Source organism: Berghia stephanieae, chromosome 7 (genome assembly GCF_034508935.2).
Source record: "Berghia stephanieae isolate SIO BIC M18660-M18661 chromosome 7, UCSD_Bste_1.3, whole genome shotgun sequence".
NCBI lineage: Eukaryota > Metazoa > Mollusca > Gastropoda > Nudibranchia > Aeolidiidae > Berghia > Berghia stephanieae.
In genome coordinates this window covers 39,410,917-39,433,300 of record NC_088366.1, presented here as the reverse complement: position 1 = coordinate 39,433,300, position 22,384 = coordinate 39,410,917, and the positions used below count along the sequence as shown (strand labels likewise).

At 36.3% G+C, this 22,384-nt stretch overlaps 1 protein-coding gene across 1 annotated transcript in view; it reads right to left on the bottom strand.

Moving 5' to 3' along the window:
- Positions 1-9,917: 9,917 nt before the first annotated feature.
- The window catches only part of LOC144977215 (ras-related protein Rab-35-like), a 47,879-nt gene continuing 35,412 nt past the window's right edge, over positions 9,918-22,384 (bottom strand). Inside the window, exon 3 of the mRNA XM_078922170.1 lies at positions 9,918-11,147. Within this exon, the coding sequence (XP_078778296.1) occupies positions 10,695-11,147 (453 nt within the window). The 3' untranslated portion in view covers positions 9,918-10,694. The remainder of the gene's footprint in view (positions 11,148-22,384) is intronic.

Below are 22,384 nucleotides of genomic sequence, written 5' to 3'. Positions count from 1 at the left end.
GTTACCATTACCATCGTATTCCAAGTGTACGATTTGATTTGTCTTCTTGAGATCTAACCAAAACCAAGCGCCAAGCGATCACTGCCTTTCTCTCGCTAACCGGCTAACGTGCGAGTTACGATCTGGATTCAAGTTTGATTCCTTTTAATAAAAGTTTTATCAATAATCAATACAAGACAACTCGACCAGAATGGATGCCTTCGTACATCGCAATGGGGCAGCGCCGAGTGCCAAAGCAAAATCAGCAACAAAGACATCAGTTACCGACCGTCAAAAACAGTTTTAAAATGAAACATTTGTTAGTGCTGGTTAACTGTTTTGTAAGTCTTGCAACTTAGTGCTGGACCATATGAGAAAGTCTACAATTGACAATCACCTCAGCTCAGACTGTACCCGAGGAGAAGATCAAGAGGTACACCCGGCAGCTTGGGCCCCTCGCGGTGAAGAACTCCATCACCTCTTTTGTTGACGTGCCACATTTTTGGCAGTCCATTTCTGACGAAGTGCCCGCTTTGGCTGCTTGTGCCAAGTGGTACATATACACAACGATCAACAGCGCTGATGCTGAGCGCAGCTTTTCTGTTTACAATCTGATATTGTCAGACGTCTCTGCGACATCTAGATAGCTTTTCTGTGCTACAACAAAAAATTAAGTTTTGAATTTGCGTTGTAGTTCTTTAATTTTGAATTGGTTAAATGTAAATAAGACAATGGAAAAATTTAGACAGCGATTTATTAATTTTTTCTTGTTTTGCATAATTTGTAATTTCCCTTGCATAATTTGCCTTTTTCCCCCGCATAAATTGCAATTTCCCCCCGCATAATTTGTTGATATTTTTTTTGCATATTTCCGGGGGGCCAGTGATACTCACGGTAAGCTGACTGAAAAGGCTCGATGAGATTATTTGAATCCAGATGATTCTTTAGCTGCTTTAGTACTACTTTTTCCAGGATTTTTGAAAAAAAGGGCAAGTTAGAAACAGGGTGGTGATTTTTCAGATTTTCAGGTCGAAATTATGCTTTTTTAAAAGAGGAGTGACGATTGATTTTTTGTAGCAATCTGGTACAGCCCCAGACAGCAATGAGTTATTTATGATTACAGTAATAGGTTCTGAAAAAGAGTCAAGACATTTCATTAAAAGATTAGTTGGTATCGGTCAAGGGAACAAGATTAGGGTGGTGAGGCTAGGATAATTTCTTTCACTTCATCAGATGATACATGATTAAAAATAATAAAATTAGGGATACGTTTTGGGGGTCTAAAATAGTCCGAATTTTCCTCATCGTTTTTAACAGCCGAATAAAAATCTAGTATTTTGCTTATAATTTTCACTTTGTCTGAAAAATACTTGGAAAAAGCGGTCGGGAGGTTTTCTTCAGGGATATCTTTTGGTAAATGATAATTATCAACTGTATTCGTCATTTCATTAACTGTTTGAAAAACAGCACGTGTTTTTACATGTGGAAATTTTATCGACAAAGTAAGTTTTCCGTTCGTTTAATATGGTCTCCTTGACTATGATGACTTGATCTTTATAACGTTGACGATCTTCGTTAGTCTCTGACTTTCGCCATCGCCGTTCAGCAGCTCGACGGTGTCTTTTTTCAGCTATGACTTTATTCGTCATCCATGGAGCAGTTTGTCGTCTTGTCATCTTTCTTGTGCGCATGATGGTCGAGTATTTTGCGCAGTGTGGCATTAAAGGAATCAGCTGTAATTTGTGATCCAAGAATCGCTAGCTCTGAATCTCGACTGCTGGAGAATTCTTCGGGTTTAATTGATTTTATGTTACGGGACGTAACAACCGACTTTACTTTTGGTGGTTTCGATTTGTTTATGTTGAGCATAATAATGAAGTGGTCGGATATAATTTCATCATGTACGATTAAATTGTAGATTGGGCAAGTTGTAGTGTTTGTTGCAACCCAATCTAAAATATGGCCTTTTTTATGGGTGGGAGTAAAAACGATCTGAAAAAGATTATGGTTGGCTAAAAGATTCCTCATTCGCTTTGAATATGGGTGAGCTGAATCAAAATGTAGATTAAAATCACCTAAAATTATAAGACGATCAGTAAAAGAAATATATAATTCTATAAGGTCTTCCATATCTTGCATAAAAACTGCATGTGTTATTTTATTAACTTTTGATGGAGGTGGATGGTATAAACATAAAAACACAATGTTTAATGCGGTGATCTTTGTGCATTCGAAAGATTTGAAGGTTGATATTTTCCGATTTTATTTTAATAGAATTATTATAAATTGCACAAATACCGCTGCCACGTCCTGAGGTCCTTGTATGTTACAGGATTTTAAAATTGACAGGCGTAAATTCAGATATTGTTGTTGTTAGAACTTGATCACCACATTGGTTCTCAGACATTAGATTCTGTTGTTGAAAATAAGTGATAGGGATAATCTCAAAGGTGACTCAGGTCCCGTGGCAGAGATCCAAACCTCAACGGAACCAATTGTTCCTATGTCAGCTCACACTGACACTGTGCAGACCAGATATGGTCGCCATGGAAGAACAATGGATATTTTAAGTCCCCCATAGACGCACAGATCTCATCGTGGGTCGGATCGCCGAACAGGCACTGCTGGGTCGATCCTGCGTTAATCGCAGATGATTTTTGCCCACACACGGGGAGATATTTTTTGAGGCGATCGGAGATCGGGGGCGTGGCAGTATAAAAAAGTGGACAATTTTTTTCGGATTTCCGCTGCTTTCACGTCGGATTCGTGATCAGAGCATGGCTTACTCTACTCAGGCCTCCCGATTATACAGGCAGTTAAAAATGTGGAGGCGAGAATGCCAACCAATTAAAGGAGGGAGTAAAAAGTAACAGCCCTAAACTTGGATTAGCTTTTAAAGAAAGAAGGAAAATTATAATTAACACCACAATCATTATATTGTGTTTTTTCAATTGCGAAATGTACTGGAATTAATATTAGATAAATACTTTAAATTTTATTATTGTTTTATCCTGTATAAGTCTTATCGGAGGAGGAAAAGAGACCAGCATGTTTACTGCCGCAAACAAAATGGCAGCCTCCTATCGGTAGCAATTTCAAATTACTGTTGTGTCTAATTTGTATTATTTCACTTTGGATTACTTTTCCTCATATAGTATGCAAGTATAACTCTATTTGTTTATTATTTTACCTGCTTTTTAAATTGAATTAACTTTATAATCGAGATTGCTAGTCTAGTCTAACTCTGTTCGCTTACTCTTCTCTGACTGACTCAACAAAGTGAAAGTAAAGAGACTTCTTAGAAATAAGTTGTCTTCGTCTGCATTAGGTCCCATAATTATAATACAGGTCTAGACTAAACATGGGGAGAAAATGTTGTGCTACGGGTTGCCATTCAAATTATAAATCAACGGATAAAATTACTGTTTATAGACTTCCTAAAAATTTAGAAGAACGTGAAAGGTGGATGAAAGCAATACCCCGTGACAATATCCCTAACACATCAAACACTGTTGTTTGCATCAAACATTTTCCTGAAGGGTTTGAAACAATTTCAGTCAAAGGAAGATTAAGACCAAAAGACCCTCCTTCTATTTTTGATAACATTCCAAGAAGTTTAGTACCAACACCACCACCACTTCCTAGAACAACTACAAAGTCAAGCTCAGCGATACGTTGTCATCAACCAGATGAATTGAATGAATTTATTAAACAAGATGTTGTAGACTTTGATACTTTGTGCTCTTCTATAGCTGGTCGACAATTTCCTTGCGAGATTAATTCTTTTGTAAGCAACAATTGTTTATTCATCCAATCAACAGATTACTTGCATTCTTCTGGCATTCCAAGGTTTATGTTAAAAATCAACCCTGATCACAGCTTCGATGGATATCACGCAGGAGTAAAAACATCCTTAACACCGCTTTCAAGAAACAGGATTACAAAAGTTGCACGATGGTCACAACTTGAGGCTTCTTTAGATTATCTTAATTCTTTGGAACTGAATCACAAAAAGTCTGTAATGTTAGAACAATGTTCAACTTTGAATACAGTTGCAGTAAAAAATGTGAAATATTCACCTGATATCATAGTACGAGCTTTTGAATATTTAGCTACTTCCCGATCTTTATATAATCGTCTTCGTGAGGATTTTGGTTTACCAAGCCAAACCACCCTAAACAGAATATCATCTAAAGTAAACAATACCAGCGATTTAACTTTTTTATCAAGTATCTTTTCTTCCTTAGAGGAACAGCAAAAAAAATATATTTTATTGATAGATGAAGTCTATGTTAAACCTCTCCTAACATATCATGGAGGAAAACTGTTCGGAAAATCTGTTAATAAGCCAGAAGAACTTGCAACAACAGTTTTAGGGTTTATGTTAGTTTCATCTTTTGGTGGTCCATCATATTCAATTAAAATGCTGCCTGTGCGTAACCTGGACTCACAATTTATGTTTGATCAAACAAATGAGCTATTGAATAATATAAAAAAAGCAGGTGGAACTGTAGTATCTATCATTTGTGATAATAATAGAATCAATCAATCGTTTTTCAAATTATTTTCTTTAGAATCTCCTTGGAAGACAACCGACAATATATTTTTATTATACGATTTTGTACATATAGTTAAAAACATAAGAAATAACTGGCTCACAGAAAAAACTGGACAACTTGTTTTTGAGGATAATGGAGATGAATTTACAGCTAAATGGGAACACATACAGAAACTACAGCAAATGGAAGATGAAAGTCTAGTGAAGATGTCAAAATTAAATTATCAGTCTGCTAATCCCAAACCTATTGAGAGACAAAAAGTTCAAACCTGTCTGAATGTTTTCTGTGAGGAGACTAAGGTAGCATTAATAGAACACCCTGGAATGCAAGATGAAAATGTGGACGGAACTGTAAATTTTATATCTCAGGTAATTGAATTTTGGAAAATTATGAATGTAAAATCACGCTTTGAAGACAAACGATTCAAAGATCCATTACGCGCAGCCATTTCTACTGATAAAGATTTAGGATTAAAAATACTTAAGGATTTTTCTGATTTTGCTTCTCAATTACAAAGCCAACAGGGTAAAAGAGAGAAAAAATTTACTCGTGATACTTCTTTAGCCATTCAACATACATGTAAAGGAATTATTGAACTAACAAAGTATCTATTGGAGTCTTCTGAATATGTTCTTCTTGGAAAATTTACAACTGATCCCATAGAAAAAGCTTTTGGTAAATTGAGACAAGGCAGTGGTGGTACTTATTTCATTAATGTCCAGCAAATTCTTGAAAAAGTTAATATCTTTCAAACTAAATTACTACTTCGTCTACCTTTTGATATTGACGAGCTTTCTTCTGAGTCAGGTCATTCTTGTGACAAATGTGGATTTGTGTGGTCAGAAGAAGTTTGTGAAATTGTTGACAATTTGCCAGATCTAGAATCTTCCGTCAAAGATGAAGTAAAACAAAGTTTAGTATACATTGCTGGTTATGTCACACGTAAGGATCACGCAGGTGAAGAGGAGGACGTTTTATTTACCTATTTTAATAAGTTTGGATCTTATACATCAAATTTAGACAGAGGGGGTTTGAAGAAGGCAAATGATTTAACCTGTCAGTGGACAATTTTTTCCTACATTATTTTTCAGTCTATTGCAAACAACGTGTGTCGAAATTCATTAAGTAATACTTTGTATAAAATTTCGGAAATGTTTGATTTTCAAATTAAAGAGCACCACTGTAACATATTGAGCAACATATTGCTTAACAATTACTGCAAGTTGTCCAACATGCCATCTGACAAGGAGCCAAAACAAAAGATATTAAAGCTATCATAGAGGTAAATCTTGTATTCAAATTCTTTTTATTATTTTTTTCTCAAAAATAATATTTCTGGCTTTTTAAATGGCTTATAGTACTCATACAGTGCCTAAATGAGTATATTAATGATTTTATTAGATAACTGCATTGTTTACCATTAAAAACCCAACTGTTAAGATAAACCTGTTATCGCCTCCACATTTTGTCTACTGCCGCACGTTGGTCAGGCCTGAGTAGAGTAAGCCATGGATCAGAGTCAAATGTACAATAGGTTTGATACTAAGAACTGTGTGTTTACTCCAAAAATTGGTGAAATTAGAAATAAATTTTAATTAATATTGAGGCTATGTGGCCGACAGAACCGATCCCAGTTACTGTCTGTTATTCTATCTTTCGTCTTGCGCACAATAGTGATTACTTCTCACTAAATTATATCAATTAGACTGTTGAAGGAACGAAATTGACATCATTCCACTCTTTGTTATTGTATTAAGGCAGTCATTTTGGTAATTAGTTCTCACTAAATTATATCAGACTTTTAACGTTCAAGGTTACTCGTAGTTTTGTGTGACGGTACATTATTTCCGACTGGTGGATGTTGAGAGCATTTTACCTAAACTCATAGCATCTATAACCGTCCAAGATATTCGCATCATATGTAGCAATAGCTATAATAATCTAACATGTCGAGAGAGAGAGAGAGAGAGAGAGAGAGAGAGAGAGAGAGAGAGAGAGAGAGAGAGAGAGAGAGAAATACATTTATTTGCGCTATATATACCGCTATATTCAATAAAGGTGCTAAAATCACTTTATAAGGGTCCTTGGCCAACATAAAAACATGTTAGGCGAGACATGACTGTTAAGCGATATTGAAATTGTTTCCCGACAGAGACGGCGCTGTAAACAGCGAGGTACTCATTTTAACAGTGAACAAGGTGAGAGAATGCGAGTAAAGAACCTTTTCCAAAGACTCAATTATGCGCCACTCAGAGTGGGATCGAATCCAGTAACGTCCGATCCAAAGGCGAGTGTCATTTCACAAGACCACATGTATAGCCGCACAAAAAAGTGATGAGAGAATAGATATATATGTATTGAAGGAGGAGAGAGCGGATGGAGTGAGTAAAGTTCTTGGATATATATAGAAGGAACCAAATTGATGTCACTCATCTCATTGTCATTGTTTTTAGACACCCATTTTTATGATTAGTTCTCATTAAAATATATCAGACTATAACGTTCAAGGTTCCATGTAGATTTTTCGGCTGGAGTGATATTTCTGGCTGGCGGACTTTGTGAGTATTTTAATTTAACACAGAGCATCAGTAGAAGGAATTAATTTGACGTTAGTCAACCCGTTGTTATTGCTTTTGGACAGCCATTTTTATAATTAATTTATCACTATGTTATATCAATCAGATAATGAACGTTCGAGTTTGCAGTATTGTGTGTTAATAATGTTATACCCCGATGGAGATGTCGTGAGTATTTTTCCAATACGCATAACATCAATACATTTGCAATCCGATTTAAGTTTAAAAGCAACGTAGACCACGGACATTTTTCCATTTTGTGGACAATAAAGATTTGTTATTTACGTCATAATTATTATTATTAATATTATTTATAAAACAAATCGACAGTGCTCCCGTGACAGGTTATACGGGTACTCCTCGGGACTATCGCATTCGCAGCCCTCCCTCTCCCTCCCCCCCCCCCCCCCCCACCTCCCACCACCACCACACACAGTTCTTTTTTTTGGGGGGGGGGGGGGGGGGCGTTGTTTGTAGATTATAATTCAAGTTTACGATACCCACCCCTGTCATCACGTAGTCAAGGCTTTTTGGCATCTGCCAATCCCAAATGTCTGTGTCAAGGTCGACACATCAAGTCGCGTCAACGGGTGAGGAGGAAAAAAAAAAAAGATCTGGCATATTATTATACCATTACATTGAAAATTATGAAAACTATTTTTTATTTTGTATGAAATCCTTTATAAATTTTACGATGATCAAGAACGAAACTTTTGCCATCTACCTCTTCCTGGTGCAACATTTATAAAAATATTTTAAAAAAATTATAACACAGCATTTATTTGGCGCAATATCCACGTGCTCAAAGCGCTTTACAAGGGGTCCCAAGGCAACGGCAATATTAAACTTGAAAGACGAGACATGACGCCTGTCAGGCGATGTGACATTTTTTCCCAACAAAGACAACGAACGACCATGTAGGTACTCTTACACCTGAGTACGGTGAGAGAATGTGAGTAAAGAGCCTTTTCCAAGGACTCAACTCTGCGTCACTCAGAGCGGGTCTCGAAACCTGAACCTTCCGATCCGAAAGCGAGAGTCATACCACTTGATCCATCACAAAATGGGGAGGGGCACTGTTCTGTCGGCCACATTGCCTCAATATTAATTAAAATTTATTTCTAATTTTTCATCAATTTTTGGAGTAAAAACATAGTTCTTAGTATCAAACATATTGTAAATTCGACGCTGATCACGAATCTGACGTCAAAACAGCGAAAATCCGGAAAAAAATTGTCCAATTTTTTATACTGCCACGCCCCTCTGCTTATCGGCCTGGTATTTGGCCACACACATTGCGTTTTCACCCCGGTTTGCCTGATCGGCGTTCGAACCACGATCAAAACCGTGCGTGTATGGAGCCTTTTAGGTTTGTAAGAATGCAAATGATCCACATACTTATTTTCTTCCCATATGTTCTTGTTTGATTTAATTGACAATGCACTTTCAAATTTGCTTATACTGTATTTTTTTTAATATTTCAATAATATAAGGAGTTAGATAGACCTACTGGTTAACACATTTTTGGAATCTAATTTAAGGTAACTGGTTCAATTTGTATTTTCTTTAGCTTTAATTCACTCAATTTAAGTTCGTATTATATGGTGTTTTCAATTGAGATAACCAGCCTCTTTTTATATATGCATAAATTGACAAGAAATTATATATTTTTATTAAGTTATATTTAGATTAGTATTAACCTCTCCCTCTTCTTCTAGAGCAAGGAATGTTCACTCGTAAAGATTATAAAATTGACTTCTGTCCTTTGCTTTATTTGCTCCTTATATATTGGTGACGGAGTCATAGGGATTATATGTAGTTTGGTGGCATTGACAATACCCAGTCCTTTCTATTTTGCCATCACTACTGTGCAGACTTGATGGTATCTTGATGGGTTTGTCTTTATCTATCACTGAGTTAGTTTGCTAATTGGGATTCCCATATGAACATTTCCTGTATTTTTATTTAGTTTTAGTATTTGTTGATCGTTATTGATAGCACCTCTTGTGCTTTACTTTGATTAGTTGCACCTAAATATAATAATAATTACTTTGGGAAGCATGTAGAAAAAAAAAAAGAAAGAAAGAAAGAGAGAGAGAGAGAGAGTGAGAGAGTGAGTGAGTGAGTGAGTGAGTGAGTGAGAGAGAGAGAGAGAGAGAGAGAGAGAGAGAGAGAGAGAGAGAGAGAGAGAGAGAGAGAGAGAGAGAGAGAGAGAGAGAGAGAGAGAGAGAGACTCTTCGTTCTATTCATATTCTGTAGTTATGTCTCTTGTTTTATTCGTCATGAAAAATAGAATGAAAACAGTGAGTGAATAAAAAGATGGCGTTTTTTGTTGGTTGATCAAAGACAACACAGTCAATTTTTGATGTCTCAATATATTTGTTGGTTGTTTCATCTTGTCGAAGGGTAAAAAGTTTTTTTTTACAGTTTTCGAACAATCAGTAATGCTAATAATAATAATAATTGTTGCATAACTTCATGTGCCTTTTTCTTTCTTTTGGTATTCAGTTGTAGACTGCGACAATTTTAGTGGTTTTCGATGTTTTGAGTTGAGATCTGCTTGTGGTCTTCCCCCCCCCCCCCCTTCTCTTTCTTCTTGCTTTTAATAGTGTTTGCTTTAATATGTACACATTGCATAAGCATCACAACAAATCTCCACATAATTTGTCGTTTCTGGAATAATTTTACATTTTTGGGCAAGCACAAATCAAGAAGGTGGTCCAAACCGGCAAACTGATAGAATAATAAATTAGAAATACTGAAACAGCAGCAAAACAAAGAAAAACCAACCAGCCAACACGCATTAAAAAAAACATTTTTTTTTCTTCTACATTATAAGATTTAAATTTATTTTTATCTGTGCGTCATCAAATAGAAAATGTTCAGGGGGGGTTGTGGGCATGGATAAAATACAATGTGCTGTGCAGTTTATGAAGAAAAATAAAAACCTGTGTAAGACAGAAACTTGTCTGTACGGTAACAAAAAATTCTCCCCATGCTCATTCGATTCCGTCTTACCAGGTTGGATTGTACTTGGTGGCGACGATCCAGGTAGAAATGAAGACCAAAGAACAAATTGTTTATGTATCGGATTTTCTCCTGGTCAAAGGATGAAACAAAGAACTGTGCGCACTTTCATCATCATTGTCATATTTGGTCCACATAATTTATTGGCTATAAGTGACTCCTTGCACGCACATCCTTAAAACAATATAGAAAATGCACGTGTCCACAAAACAATTTGGGAAAAAAGTTTTTCTTAATTCCAAAAAGTGAATGGTTAAAGTCCATGTCACATAGTTTGGAAACTGGAGATAAATTAACTTTAAGAAAAGATGGTAATATATCCAAACTGTAAGGCAAAAAACAAACCAAAAAATCTCTAACGAAATGCTGAGGCCCTTGTTCCCCCACCTACGTTTTATAGGCGAATGAGAATGACGGTTATTTTGAAATGCACATGTGTATTGTTTGAGGACAGAAAACTAGGAAAAGGAGTCTGCTTTTGTTGACCAATAGCAGGAGTACCAATACATTGTGACAAGTAATCATCCATTAACTCTGATAATCGGCCACCTAGTCAACAACAACGGCCTTTTTTGGTTGAGTGGACCTCTCTTTCCGGCGTGTCCCCAGGTCGTATGAGATCCCTTCTCAATGTCATCTTGGACATTGCTTCACGGTGTAAAACTCCTGCCATGTCTTCAAACATTTCATTCAGACCAGAACTTTCTTTACATGAAATCCGATACACACCAGACAACACGTCCTCACACTGACTGGTAAACTGTTCAACGTCCGAATCAGTGACCGCCGGGTGGCTGCCTTCGGGTGTCTGGTCGGCCATGTTTCCACAGAGAAAAATCTTGGCACCTTCGGCATTCATGACTATGTCAAGGATATACTGGGACAGAATGGAGAACGTCTCTTTATTGTTGACGCTATAGACAAGGAGAGCGGCGTGTGCACCCCGGTAGTAGCTGGACCCAATGAAGGACATTCTCTCCATTCCACCGGTATCCCATAATGTTAGCTGTGGAAGAGATACAAGATGAGTCATTCAAGTCAGAGACACACACACACGCACATACACACACACACATATATATATATATATATATATATATATATATATATATATATATATATATATTTATATATATATATAAGTATCCATGGGTGCCAGAAGATGGAAAGTAAACAACCTAGAAATTGAATCCCAAATGATCAATAAACATGTAGTTTTCAGTGATGATATTGGCAAGTTGTGAAAAAGGAGCAAAAGTGTATCATATCAATCAGTGAATTGGTAAAACTCAAACGAAGTATAATATAAAATATCCTAGAATATATATTCCGAAGAAAAATAATTATTTCGCATTTCACATCTGGACGGAACCAAAGAAATATAGAGACTGAGAAAGAAGAACCGGAGATATGCATGTGTGTCGGTAGCAAAATAGAGAGAAACCTTCCGGTCCGGTTCGACACACTTCTGTGCGTGCGTTATTTACTGACCAGGTGTGTGAGTGTGTGAAGACGACTTGCGTGAACTTCGCGACCCACTCTCGCTGGCTGTGGCATAGTAGCCAGGCAGTGAATACATACACGTCTAACGGAGCGTGTAGGTGGCATGATAATATTATAGCTAACTGATAAACGGCAAATTTAGTTTGGTCTTTGGTGCGACAAATAAAACGTTTTTTTATTTATTTATTTTTTTTTTTTAAGTCGGCATTTGAAACGGAATAAAATCTATTTTTTTCGAGGAACGAAATGAAACTCTTTTATTTTCTTTTTTATTGGTTCTGTTCTTTGACGTTACGAATTTTATTTTTACTATTATTTTGTAAAAAAATATTAGCACTTAAGAGCAAAATCGTACTGTCGGAAATCCGACAATAGACGGAAGATTTACAGGCCTGGTGTATGTATGTCTGTATGTATGTATGTATGTATGTATGTATGTATGTATGTATGTATGTATGTATGTATGTATGTATGTATGTATGTATGTATGTATGTATGTATGTATGTATGTATGTATATATGTATGTATGTATGTATGTATGTATGTATGTATGTATGTATGTATGTATGTATGTATGTATGTATGTATGTATGTATGTATGTATGTATGTATGTGTGTATGTATGTACCCTCATTTCTTTTGTATACATGTGTAGAAACAATGTGCAAGCGTGTATATTCGTGTAAGTCTGTGTCTGTATTTGTAAATGTGTTGATGTTCATACCATGAACCAAACTGAGCATTGTCTACCTCACATGAATTGCCTTTAATTTGGATAATAAAGATTATTATTATTATTATTATTATTATTATTATTATTATTATTATTATTATTATTATTATTATTATTATTATTATTATTATTATTATTATTATTATTATATGGCCGGCAGGAAGTGATGTCATTCCAAACGGTCGACAGGAAGTGATTTTAATCAAAATTGGTAATTTAGTTCGAATCCCGCTTTTAGCTGAGTCCTTGGAAAAGACTCTTTACTCACATTCTCTCACCGATATTGAGTGTATAATCAGTACCTGGCCTTAAACACCATCCTCTCTGTCCGAAAAAAAATGTAAAATAGGCGTCATGTCTCGTTCTACGTCAGATGTGCTACTGTTGACTGGAGACCCCCTGTAAAGCGCGCTGGGCACATTTCGTAGATGTTGCGCTATATACATGCTCTAGAAACAAAAAGCTTTACATAAACGTACGTGTTAAAAAATCTACTATCATCCAGTACCCGGACAGTCCGATCGATAGATGTACGTGCTTAAACCAATTATTACCGCTTTATCAAAGTCACATATGTTTATAAGTGTTTTCCTCAATAGCTCAACCGATTAAACGATTTGAATTGTTACCAACGTTCACTCTACATACGGTAACCTTCGAGAAAAATCGATAATCGATTAAGTATTAAAACCGGATCACTGTTTATTTACATTATGAATTAATTGTTTCTGACACTTGTATCAAATCTCTTGTCTTAATCATGGATACCGTCTTTCCTTTCATCCTACTTGAGTCAAACAATAATTGAATTATCGGATTTTACAAGGGATTTTAAAAAATAAATAGACCTGCCCAGTTGGAAATTCAAGTGTACGGTTGACAAACCAAAATTTATGATTTTAGAACGAGAAAATCCCTTAAATAAGTCCCCTATCGTTTTACCATTGTCAAAACGTTTTTACACGTGTCAAGGCGTGAAGCCTTTTAGGGACTACTGCACTTACTTTCGGACCAATCCCTTGTTGTCAGGTACTCATTTTACTCCCGAGTCAATACGATTTACAAAAAAAATATTCGCAAATATTCTCCAGACTCAGCTGGCTTTGTATTTTTAATGACAGGTCCCATTTCGCATTTCTACAAATCTGACATCTTCCAATTAATTTCATGAACTAGATTGTTAAGAAATTCAAACCCCTACATTTATTACCAGAATGGTATACTTCGCGGAAATTGCGAGATTTTGAAGTTAAAATCTTCTCTAAATTATATTGAAAAAATATAACAGTTGGTACAGCGGATCACCTCACATCCAACTCGAAACATATGGAATTCAATTGTCAAAATATTTGGGATGAGACATCATTCCATCCCATTAATACTGATTGATTTTTAGTTCGAATCCTTCTCTTTGGGCCGCAATAGTCAACCTTTTCATCCAGTCATTATTGAAAAATGAGACCGATTCTTGATTTTTATCTTCCTTCATTCGACTTTACACATATTCATTGATTATTGAACAAAGTAAACAAACACTGTTCTGTAATTCCAACCCCAACTTTCATCTATTAATCAAGGATAAACGGCATACAACTCACAATCTGAGTAAGAATACAATTGTCCAATTTTCTATTATTATATTAGCAGTACTCCTTGAAACCCAGTAGCTATACAATATGACTAATTTATTCGAATGTCAATCATTGGGGTTTCCCATTATTTGTTGTTGTTTTTTCTTTTTCTATTTGATCATATTGTTAATGTGGTACCTTTTCACCAAGTTTATGTCATATCTGTTCATAATTGTACCCAACTTATTATATCAGTCTGAATCGACGTGTACATATATACAGGTATATATCCGAACCCAATTATGGACCCATTTAACAATTTTTTTTAATGGACAATATTTTGCGTCATTTTTTGAGATATCTATTCCAGCAATAAGCTCATAATAAATTGGGTTATCCTACTTGCGGATAACTGCACGTAAATCTGAATCGATAGTCCATTTTAAGCCCAGTGACACAGTTGAGATTGATGGATATTAAAATTTATTGTTGACACAGCTCTTTTACGTCATCTCAGCTACTATTTATTTAATTTGTCGATCTGCACCAATATTTTTTTTTAAAAACCTAAGAAGGATCGGTAGTTATTGATGACGCAATAGGATTGAAAGGATCCTTTATTTATTTATTTATTTTTTTGGATCTGTCGAATGGCCTCATATTCTACAATGTATGATGGTTTCCCAGGTAGGGTGCTGAGTCAGCATGTGTTTTACCGATCGTGGTTATCGGTCAGAAGGGAGAAAATCGCATTACATTTGTCAACTTTATCCCGTACTCGAATCCTGAATTAGCAATTTTTGTTTGTTTTGTATGCATACCTTATCATTTTGTTAATTTTGACACACTTTTATCACGTTTAGATCATATCAAGTGTTATTTTTCCCCCAAAATTAAAACGATCTACATCGAACGATATTCTATTTGAAAACCGTGATAAGGCGGGTGTTAGTGGAAATTTGATGACACATCAGTTTTAGATCATATCTGTTGCTATTAAAAACCCCCATAGTCTACTTTCTCCACCCTAGTATTATCTCATATCCGACACAAACCATATAGAATGCAAATGTCAAAATATTTGAGGCGAGACAGCATTGCATCCCATTAATACTGATTGACAAACCCCTCGCAAAAGGCAAAATGTTTGAAAATGTTTATTAATTTTACCTCCCTACATTCGACTTTACACACATTCATTGATTCTTAAATAAAGTAACAAAACTGTTCTGTAATCCTATATTCTAAGTTTTATTTATTAATAAATGATAAATGTTATGGAATTCAACATCTGTGAAAGAGTGCATTTTTTCGAATCATCTATGATACTATTATTTTATTATCAGTACTTAATAACATTATAAATTTATCCGAAGTCAGTCATTGGGTTTTTCCATTATTTGTTTGTTTTATCTTTGTCTATTTGGCCATATTGTTAAATTGATACATTTTCACCGCGTTTAGGTCATACCCATTGCTCTTCTTATCTAAATTATATCAATCTGAATCGATAGTCTGTTTTAACCCATTGACATGGTCGAGGTTCGTAGATATTTGATAACACATCACTTTTAGATCACACCAGCTGCTTTTCCTCCCAAAATTTATCGATCTGAATTATGTTCTATTTTTAGCCGAGTTACATATATTTCGTATTAGTTACTATTTTTCTAAACAACTGACCAGTTACACCCAATAAGTAAGACATGCAGCTTTTAGGCGGAGCGCGTTTTCATACAAAAAACATCTATCAAATGCGTAGTAATTTATTAAACGGTGAGGAACTACTTTCATTTGCACTATATTTCCTACGCGTAATGGCACACCTATGGGAAACATATGTGCTTAAGCACCGGCTGTATCATTGTTCTTTTCAAATCCATAGCTCACAAGTGCCATAGTAGAATTGATTGATAATTGATGACGTAATATGATTGAAACCTCCGGGAAGTTGATCTTCTGGATTTGTTTGTTTGTTTTGTTTTCTCCATTTGTTCATGTTGATAATTTTACACTTTAAACACTTTTCGATTATAGCTGGTAGTTTTTCCCAAAATTGTAAAGATCTTTATCGATAATCTGCTTATTTAGCGCAATGTTATGACAGTGTGTATTGGATATTTGACGACACGGTACTTTTGGGTCATATTGGCTGTCATTTTTCAAATTTTATCGATCCGCATGAATAATCTTTTTTTTAAAAGTAGCTCATTGACATGATATAGATTGGTGGCTATATGATGACATAATAGGACTGAACCGATCCTTTATATTTCTTTTTTTTCGATCTGTTGAATGTTCTTATATAAGAAGATGTATGCTTGTTTCCCAGGAATGGATGATGAGTTGGCATGTTTACAAATTGTGATCATCAGTCAGATGAGTCAAAATCGCATTTCACGGGAACATTTTCTCCCTTCTCCGAAACCTGAATTAGCAATTTATGCTTGTTTTATATAATGTAATTTAATTTGACAACCTTTCAACGTTTTTAGATAATATCAGGTGCTATATTTTTCCAAAATTATATCGATCTGCGTCGAACAATAGATATATGTGAATAGCTCATTGTCATGGTTAAAATTTGGTGAGGGATAGTTGATGATGCAATAATAACATATGTCCAACAGAAAGTGACGTCCTTGAAATATGGCGGACTCAAAGTGATATAACCATAGTGGCGCCTTACAGCCGGAGGGGAAAGATGTTTGTAATATCGATCAAAATCGAACAATAATCATTTTTTTAGTCCCGGGTTCTATAACAGAAATCTCCAAATAATGACGCAAAAATATCGTCCATTACAACAATGTTAATTTAGGCCCATAAGTGGGTTCGTATGTCAGACCTGATTCAATTAAAAGAATAGTGCGCTAACCAATGACTGTTAATTTAAAAATCACAGCCCTTGCAAGTGTGTCATATCTACTTCAATAAATCAATCGATTTAGAGATTAACGGCATTTTCTAGCTGAAATAGACGAGAGACAGCAAATTATTGTCATTTCAATTTAATACGGTTAAATAGGAGTGAACCTGATGTCTAAAATTAGATTTCAAGCTTTACTTTTAACCTTTTGGTTGATAAACGCCTTTATTGTGGTAATTTATTTTTATGTCTTCAATTTCAAATAACATAATTTCAATATTCTGCTCATGTTGACTTTATCGTCAATTTACTTCAGCAAGATACCATTTGAGGCAGTGGATCACATATTTTCCCTTACCTATTGGGCGTTGACATGTCTGTACTTGTTTATGTGTCGTGTGTTTGTATGTGTGTCGTGTGTGTTTTGTGTGTGTGTGTGTGTTGCGTGTGTATTTGTGTTTGTGTGTGAGCAAGTGTGTTAAATGATTTCAACTCAGCATCTAACACTTACTAAGCGCTATAAAGATACACTATAATAATTGTATAGAATGTGAGAATGTACTACAGAGCTTTAGTGATCTTAAAGGTTAAAAACTACTTCAGTCTAGGTTTAGGCAAAGAGCGTGTAGGTTACGATTGTTATGTTACCAAGAGCTCTCACTTCCCGCTTTTGGTGAAGCCACGCATCTTCCTTCTTCTACTCGTATTGTCTTCATTGTATCAGTAAGCCTAGCGCGCATGATACACGCGGAGCACACCCACCTCGCTGTCTCGCCTGGCACGCGACAATAGCATTGCGGTTAAGAGAAGTGAGAGCTCTTGGTAACTACGTTACCCTACACACTCTTTGGTTTAGGCTATATCCTCATCCAAAATATAATGTCTTATAACATGTCTCACTGAAAAATAATAAATTTTATTTTGGCCCTCTTACTTGAGACAACTACGGAATCAAAATTATTCAAAGATATCGTTATGAACCCATTGTTTCGTAAGATGACACCGATTCGGATCGATATTGATTTTTTTTTTTTTTGTTTAAACGGATAATTTTACAGTTTGTCATCGTTTTATGTTTTTAAATCTTTAATCATAAAAAAATCAATGTTTTGTGTATCTCGCAGGTTTACGTATCGTTTACACATTAAAAAACAACAACAAACAAACAAAAACAACAGCTAACATTTTACTGTTGCATGCAGTTGGATGTGAGGTGATCCGAGGTACCAACTGTTATATTTTTTCAATATGATTTAGAGAAGATTTTAACTTGAAAACCTCGCAATTTCCGCGAAGTATACCACTCTGGTAATAAATGTAGTGGTTTGAATTTCTTAACAAAATACAGTTCATGAAATTAATTGGAAGATGTCCGATTTGTAGGAATGCGAAATGGGACCTGTCATTACTGTCATTAAAAATGCAAACCAGCTGAGTCTGGAGAATATTTGAGAATATTTTTTTTGTAAATCGTATTGACTCGGGAGTAAAATGAGTACCTGACAACAATGGATTGGTCCGAAAGTGCAGTAGTCCCTAAAAGGCTTCAAGCCTTGACACGTGTAAAAACGTTTTGACAATGGTAAAACGATAGGGGACTTATTTAAGGGATTTTTCCCTTCTAAAATCATAAATTTTGGTTTGTCAACCGTACACTTGAATTTGCAACTTGGCAGGTCTATTTATTTTTTAAAATCCCTTGTAAAATCCGATAATTCAATTATTGTTTGATTCAAGTAGGATGAAAGGAAAGACGGTATCCATGATTAAGACAAGAGATTTGATACAAGTGTCAGAAACAATTAATTCATAATGTAAATAAACAGTGATCCGGTTTTAAAAGCTTTTTGTTTCTAGAGCATGTATATAGGGCAACATCTACGAAATGTGCCCAGCACGCTTTACAAGGGGTCTCAAGTCAACAGTAACACATATGACGTAGGACGAGACATGACGCCTGTATTACATTTTCATGGGTGCAAGCAACTGGACCTCAAAAAGCCTGCAAGTCTACTTATGACCAGACGTATAATCTGAAAAAGCCTGCAAGATTCACGGACTTACCTCGTCATTTGAAGTCAACTTTCATTTCTTCTCTAATCAACTTCCGGTTCAAATTTAGTAATATAACTATCACTTCCGGGTCACAGTAGCATCGTGATTCAAAAGTTTCGCTTAATCATATGGACGTACCCGACCCGATCTAAACAAACAAACAAAAATCAATCAAATCCAAATCGCAAAAAGCCGAGGACGTTTTTTCGGTAATCCAATCGGCCGGCAGACTGGCTGTAGCCGGCACTCATGCACCCATGCATTTTTTTCGGACAAAGAGGATGGTGTTAAAGGCCAGGTACTGATTATACACTCAATTTCGGTGAGAGAATGTGAGTAAAGAACCTTTTCCAAGGACTCAGCTCAGAGCGGGATTCGAACTAAATTACCAATTTTGATTAAAATCACTTCCTGTCGGCCATTTGGAATGACGTCACTTCCTGTCGGCCATATTGGATTATTGCATCAAGCATCCATCAACCTCTACCACGTTACTGAGCTAAAAATAGATTATCGATTCATTTCGATAACATTTTGGGAGAAATAACACCTGATATGATCCTATAGTGCTGATAAGGTGTTAAATTAACAATACGATCGATTATACATAAACAAATAAAGGATTGACCCCAATGATGACTTTGATTAGTCATGTCCATTCAACCCGGATCTGGGGTCAAGGTCATTTGGAGGTAAATTACTAATATAATAAACCTATATCATTATAGGCACCTGTGGATGTTGATTCACCTTTAACAATACGATCGATTAAACAAAGAAAAACAAACAAGTAAACAAAGGATTGACCCCAATGATGACATTTTGATTAGTCATGTCCATGCAACCTGGATTTGGGGTCAAGATCATTTGGAGGTACATTACTAATGTTATATAGACACCTGTGGATGCGCGATTGACCTTTAACAATACGATCGATTATACAAAGAAAAACTAACAAAAGGAGTGACCCCAATGATAATAATAATAATAATAATAATAATAATAATAATAATAATAATAATAATAATAATAATATATAATAATAATAATAATAATAATAGATCTTTATTGTCCATAAATATGGCAATTTGTCATTTAGTTACACTTGTTATAACGTTAAACGATAACTGTAAGATTGAACATATATCTCTCTCACTCTTCTTTTCTCTCTCTCTCTCTCTCTCTCTCTCTCTCTCTCTCTCTCTCTCTCTCTCTCTCTCTCTCTCTCTCTCTCTCTCTCTCTCTCTCTCTCTCTCTCTCTTCCTCTCTTTCTTTCACACGTGCGATATACACAACATAAACATATTCATTTCGTTTTCAATTTGTTACGATTGTGGCAATTCGACACCAAAAATTATCATCATTATCAATTGGTCAGTTAATCTTACATTAAATAAATTAATCAGTTAATCAGTCAACGAATCAATCCTTGGTTTTTCTGTACCATATGAAATATTCAAAATTTTTATTGCTGATGGAACGGACGTTGATTTATACTTGTTAGTTCTACATTTAATCTGACAAAACCTTCTCCCAGACGGTAAAAGACTAAATTCATGATGACCTTTGATTAGTCATGTCCATGCATCCTGGATTTGGGGTCAAACAAAGGTCATTTGGCGAGTAAATTAGTAGTATTATATAACAAGATATGAAGTGAGTAGAAAAGTGCCAGAAGACAATAGAGAATAAAAAATTTTTTTCCCGCGGCGGTGGTGGGGTTTGAACCTGCGACCTTATTGGTACGACAACTCCGCCTGATAGCATTCTGTGGATTACGATTCATCTTGGCTCCTCCTCCTACTGTAGTAGTAGTAGTAGTAGTAGTAGTAGTAGTAGTAGTAGTAGTAGTAGTAGTAGTAGTAGTAGTAGTAGTAGTAGTAGTAGTAGTAGTAGTAGTAGTAGTAGTAGTAGTAGTAGTAGTAGTAGTAGTAGTAGTAGTAGTAGTAGTAGTAGTAGTAGTAGTAGTAGTAGTAGTAGTAGTAGTAGTAGTTGTTGTGCCACTCAAACTACTATTGGTAGGGGTCATATTCGGCTTCATGATCGAGTTGTTCTCGAAGGCCAGATTAACTTATCGTGAACTGAGTACACACACGCACACATACCCTAAAGACATACATACACAGCCCCTCTCTCTGATCTGTACCCGCATCGCTCCCTGAGAACAATAACTCTAAGAGATTTTTTTTTTTCTGTAAGCACTTATCCGCCCTTGGGCTACAGTCATTTTCGCGTGGATAGGGTCGATCTGGCGGCCGCGAGACAGACTCTGGAGCGTTTTTAGCGGCCGCGAGACTCTAGAGTGTGCCTCGCGTACGCCAATTTAACTTTAAGTCTTTATTTTGGTAGAGTCATTCTCGCATGGTACAACGGCTTAAAATTAGTTCTTTTCTCGACGTGTGACGCAAAATATATAGGGTTGTTTTTTTTCTACCACAAAAATGACGTCTATTGTGGTACTTACTGTGAGAGGTAGATGGCACGTTCCAGAGGAAGGGACAGTGCGGACAGATGCCAGTGACATGGCGTTAGGAGTAGTGTTGGAGATTGCTGATATTGTGGCAGAAGACGGCACATGGATGAGAAAGAAAGATGACTACAGTCACATAAGCGTAGCGGAGCTTGAAGCAGTATTAAAAGGGATGAACCTATGCGTGAATTGGGGCATCAAGAACATCATCATGAACACGGAGAGTGTGGAAAAAGTTGGTGAATGAGACGGAGGCTGCCAGTGTGAGTGTGGAAGAAGTGGTGAGATGCACAGGCAACATCATATGGATGTAGAGATCGTGGTTCTTGGCGAAGAGACTGAACGGAGACATGCAGAAGGAAACAGTCAAAGAGGTTGTCAGTAGGTGCCAAGAATGCCAGAGTATTGACCCTGCACAGCAACGACACGAAGCGGGGGTACTGAGTGTGGACAGAGATTCGACGAGACTGGCTACAGATGTGGTACACTACAGGGGCATGCCATATTTGTCAATGGTAGACTATGGGCCGGGACGATTTGCCATCTAAAGAAAGATGAAAGGGGAGTCGCCGACGGAAATTTGTCAGCAGTTGGAGCAAGTGTTCTTAGAAAGGAGGCCTGTGGCTGAGGAGTTATTGGACAATTCTCCAGCGTTCAAGTCTGTGGATATCAAAGAACTGCTTCAAGAGTGGGGAGTGAAGAGAATTTTCAAAGCAGCCTACAGACCGGCAGGGCATAGTGGAGCGGCACCACCGGACAATCAAGGCCATGGCGGAAAGAATGAGAAAGAGTCCAGTAGAGGCTGTGTATTGGTATAACATAGCACCAAAAGATGGACAAAAGGAGAGTTCCGTACCCCACAGCGCAGTGCACACACATGATTGGAGAATGAAGGTAGATGCTAGAAGAGAACGAGAAGAGAAGCCAGAATGTGTTGTAAAGGCTGGTGATGAAGTGTGGGTGACGGACGATGTATAGACCTGTAAATGAGCTCTATAAAAATTGACTGAAACTCTTCGACAAACTGAAGATTCAATTATT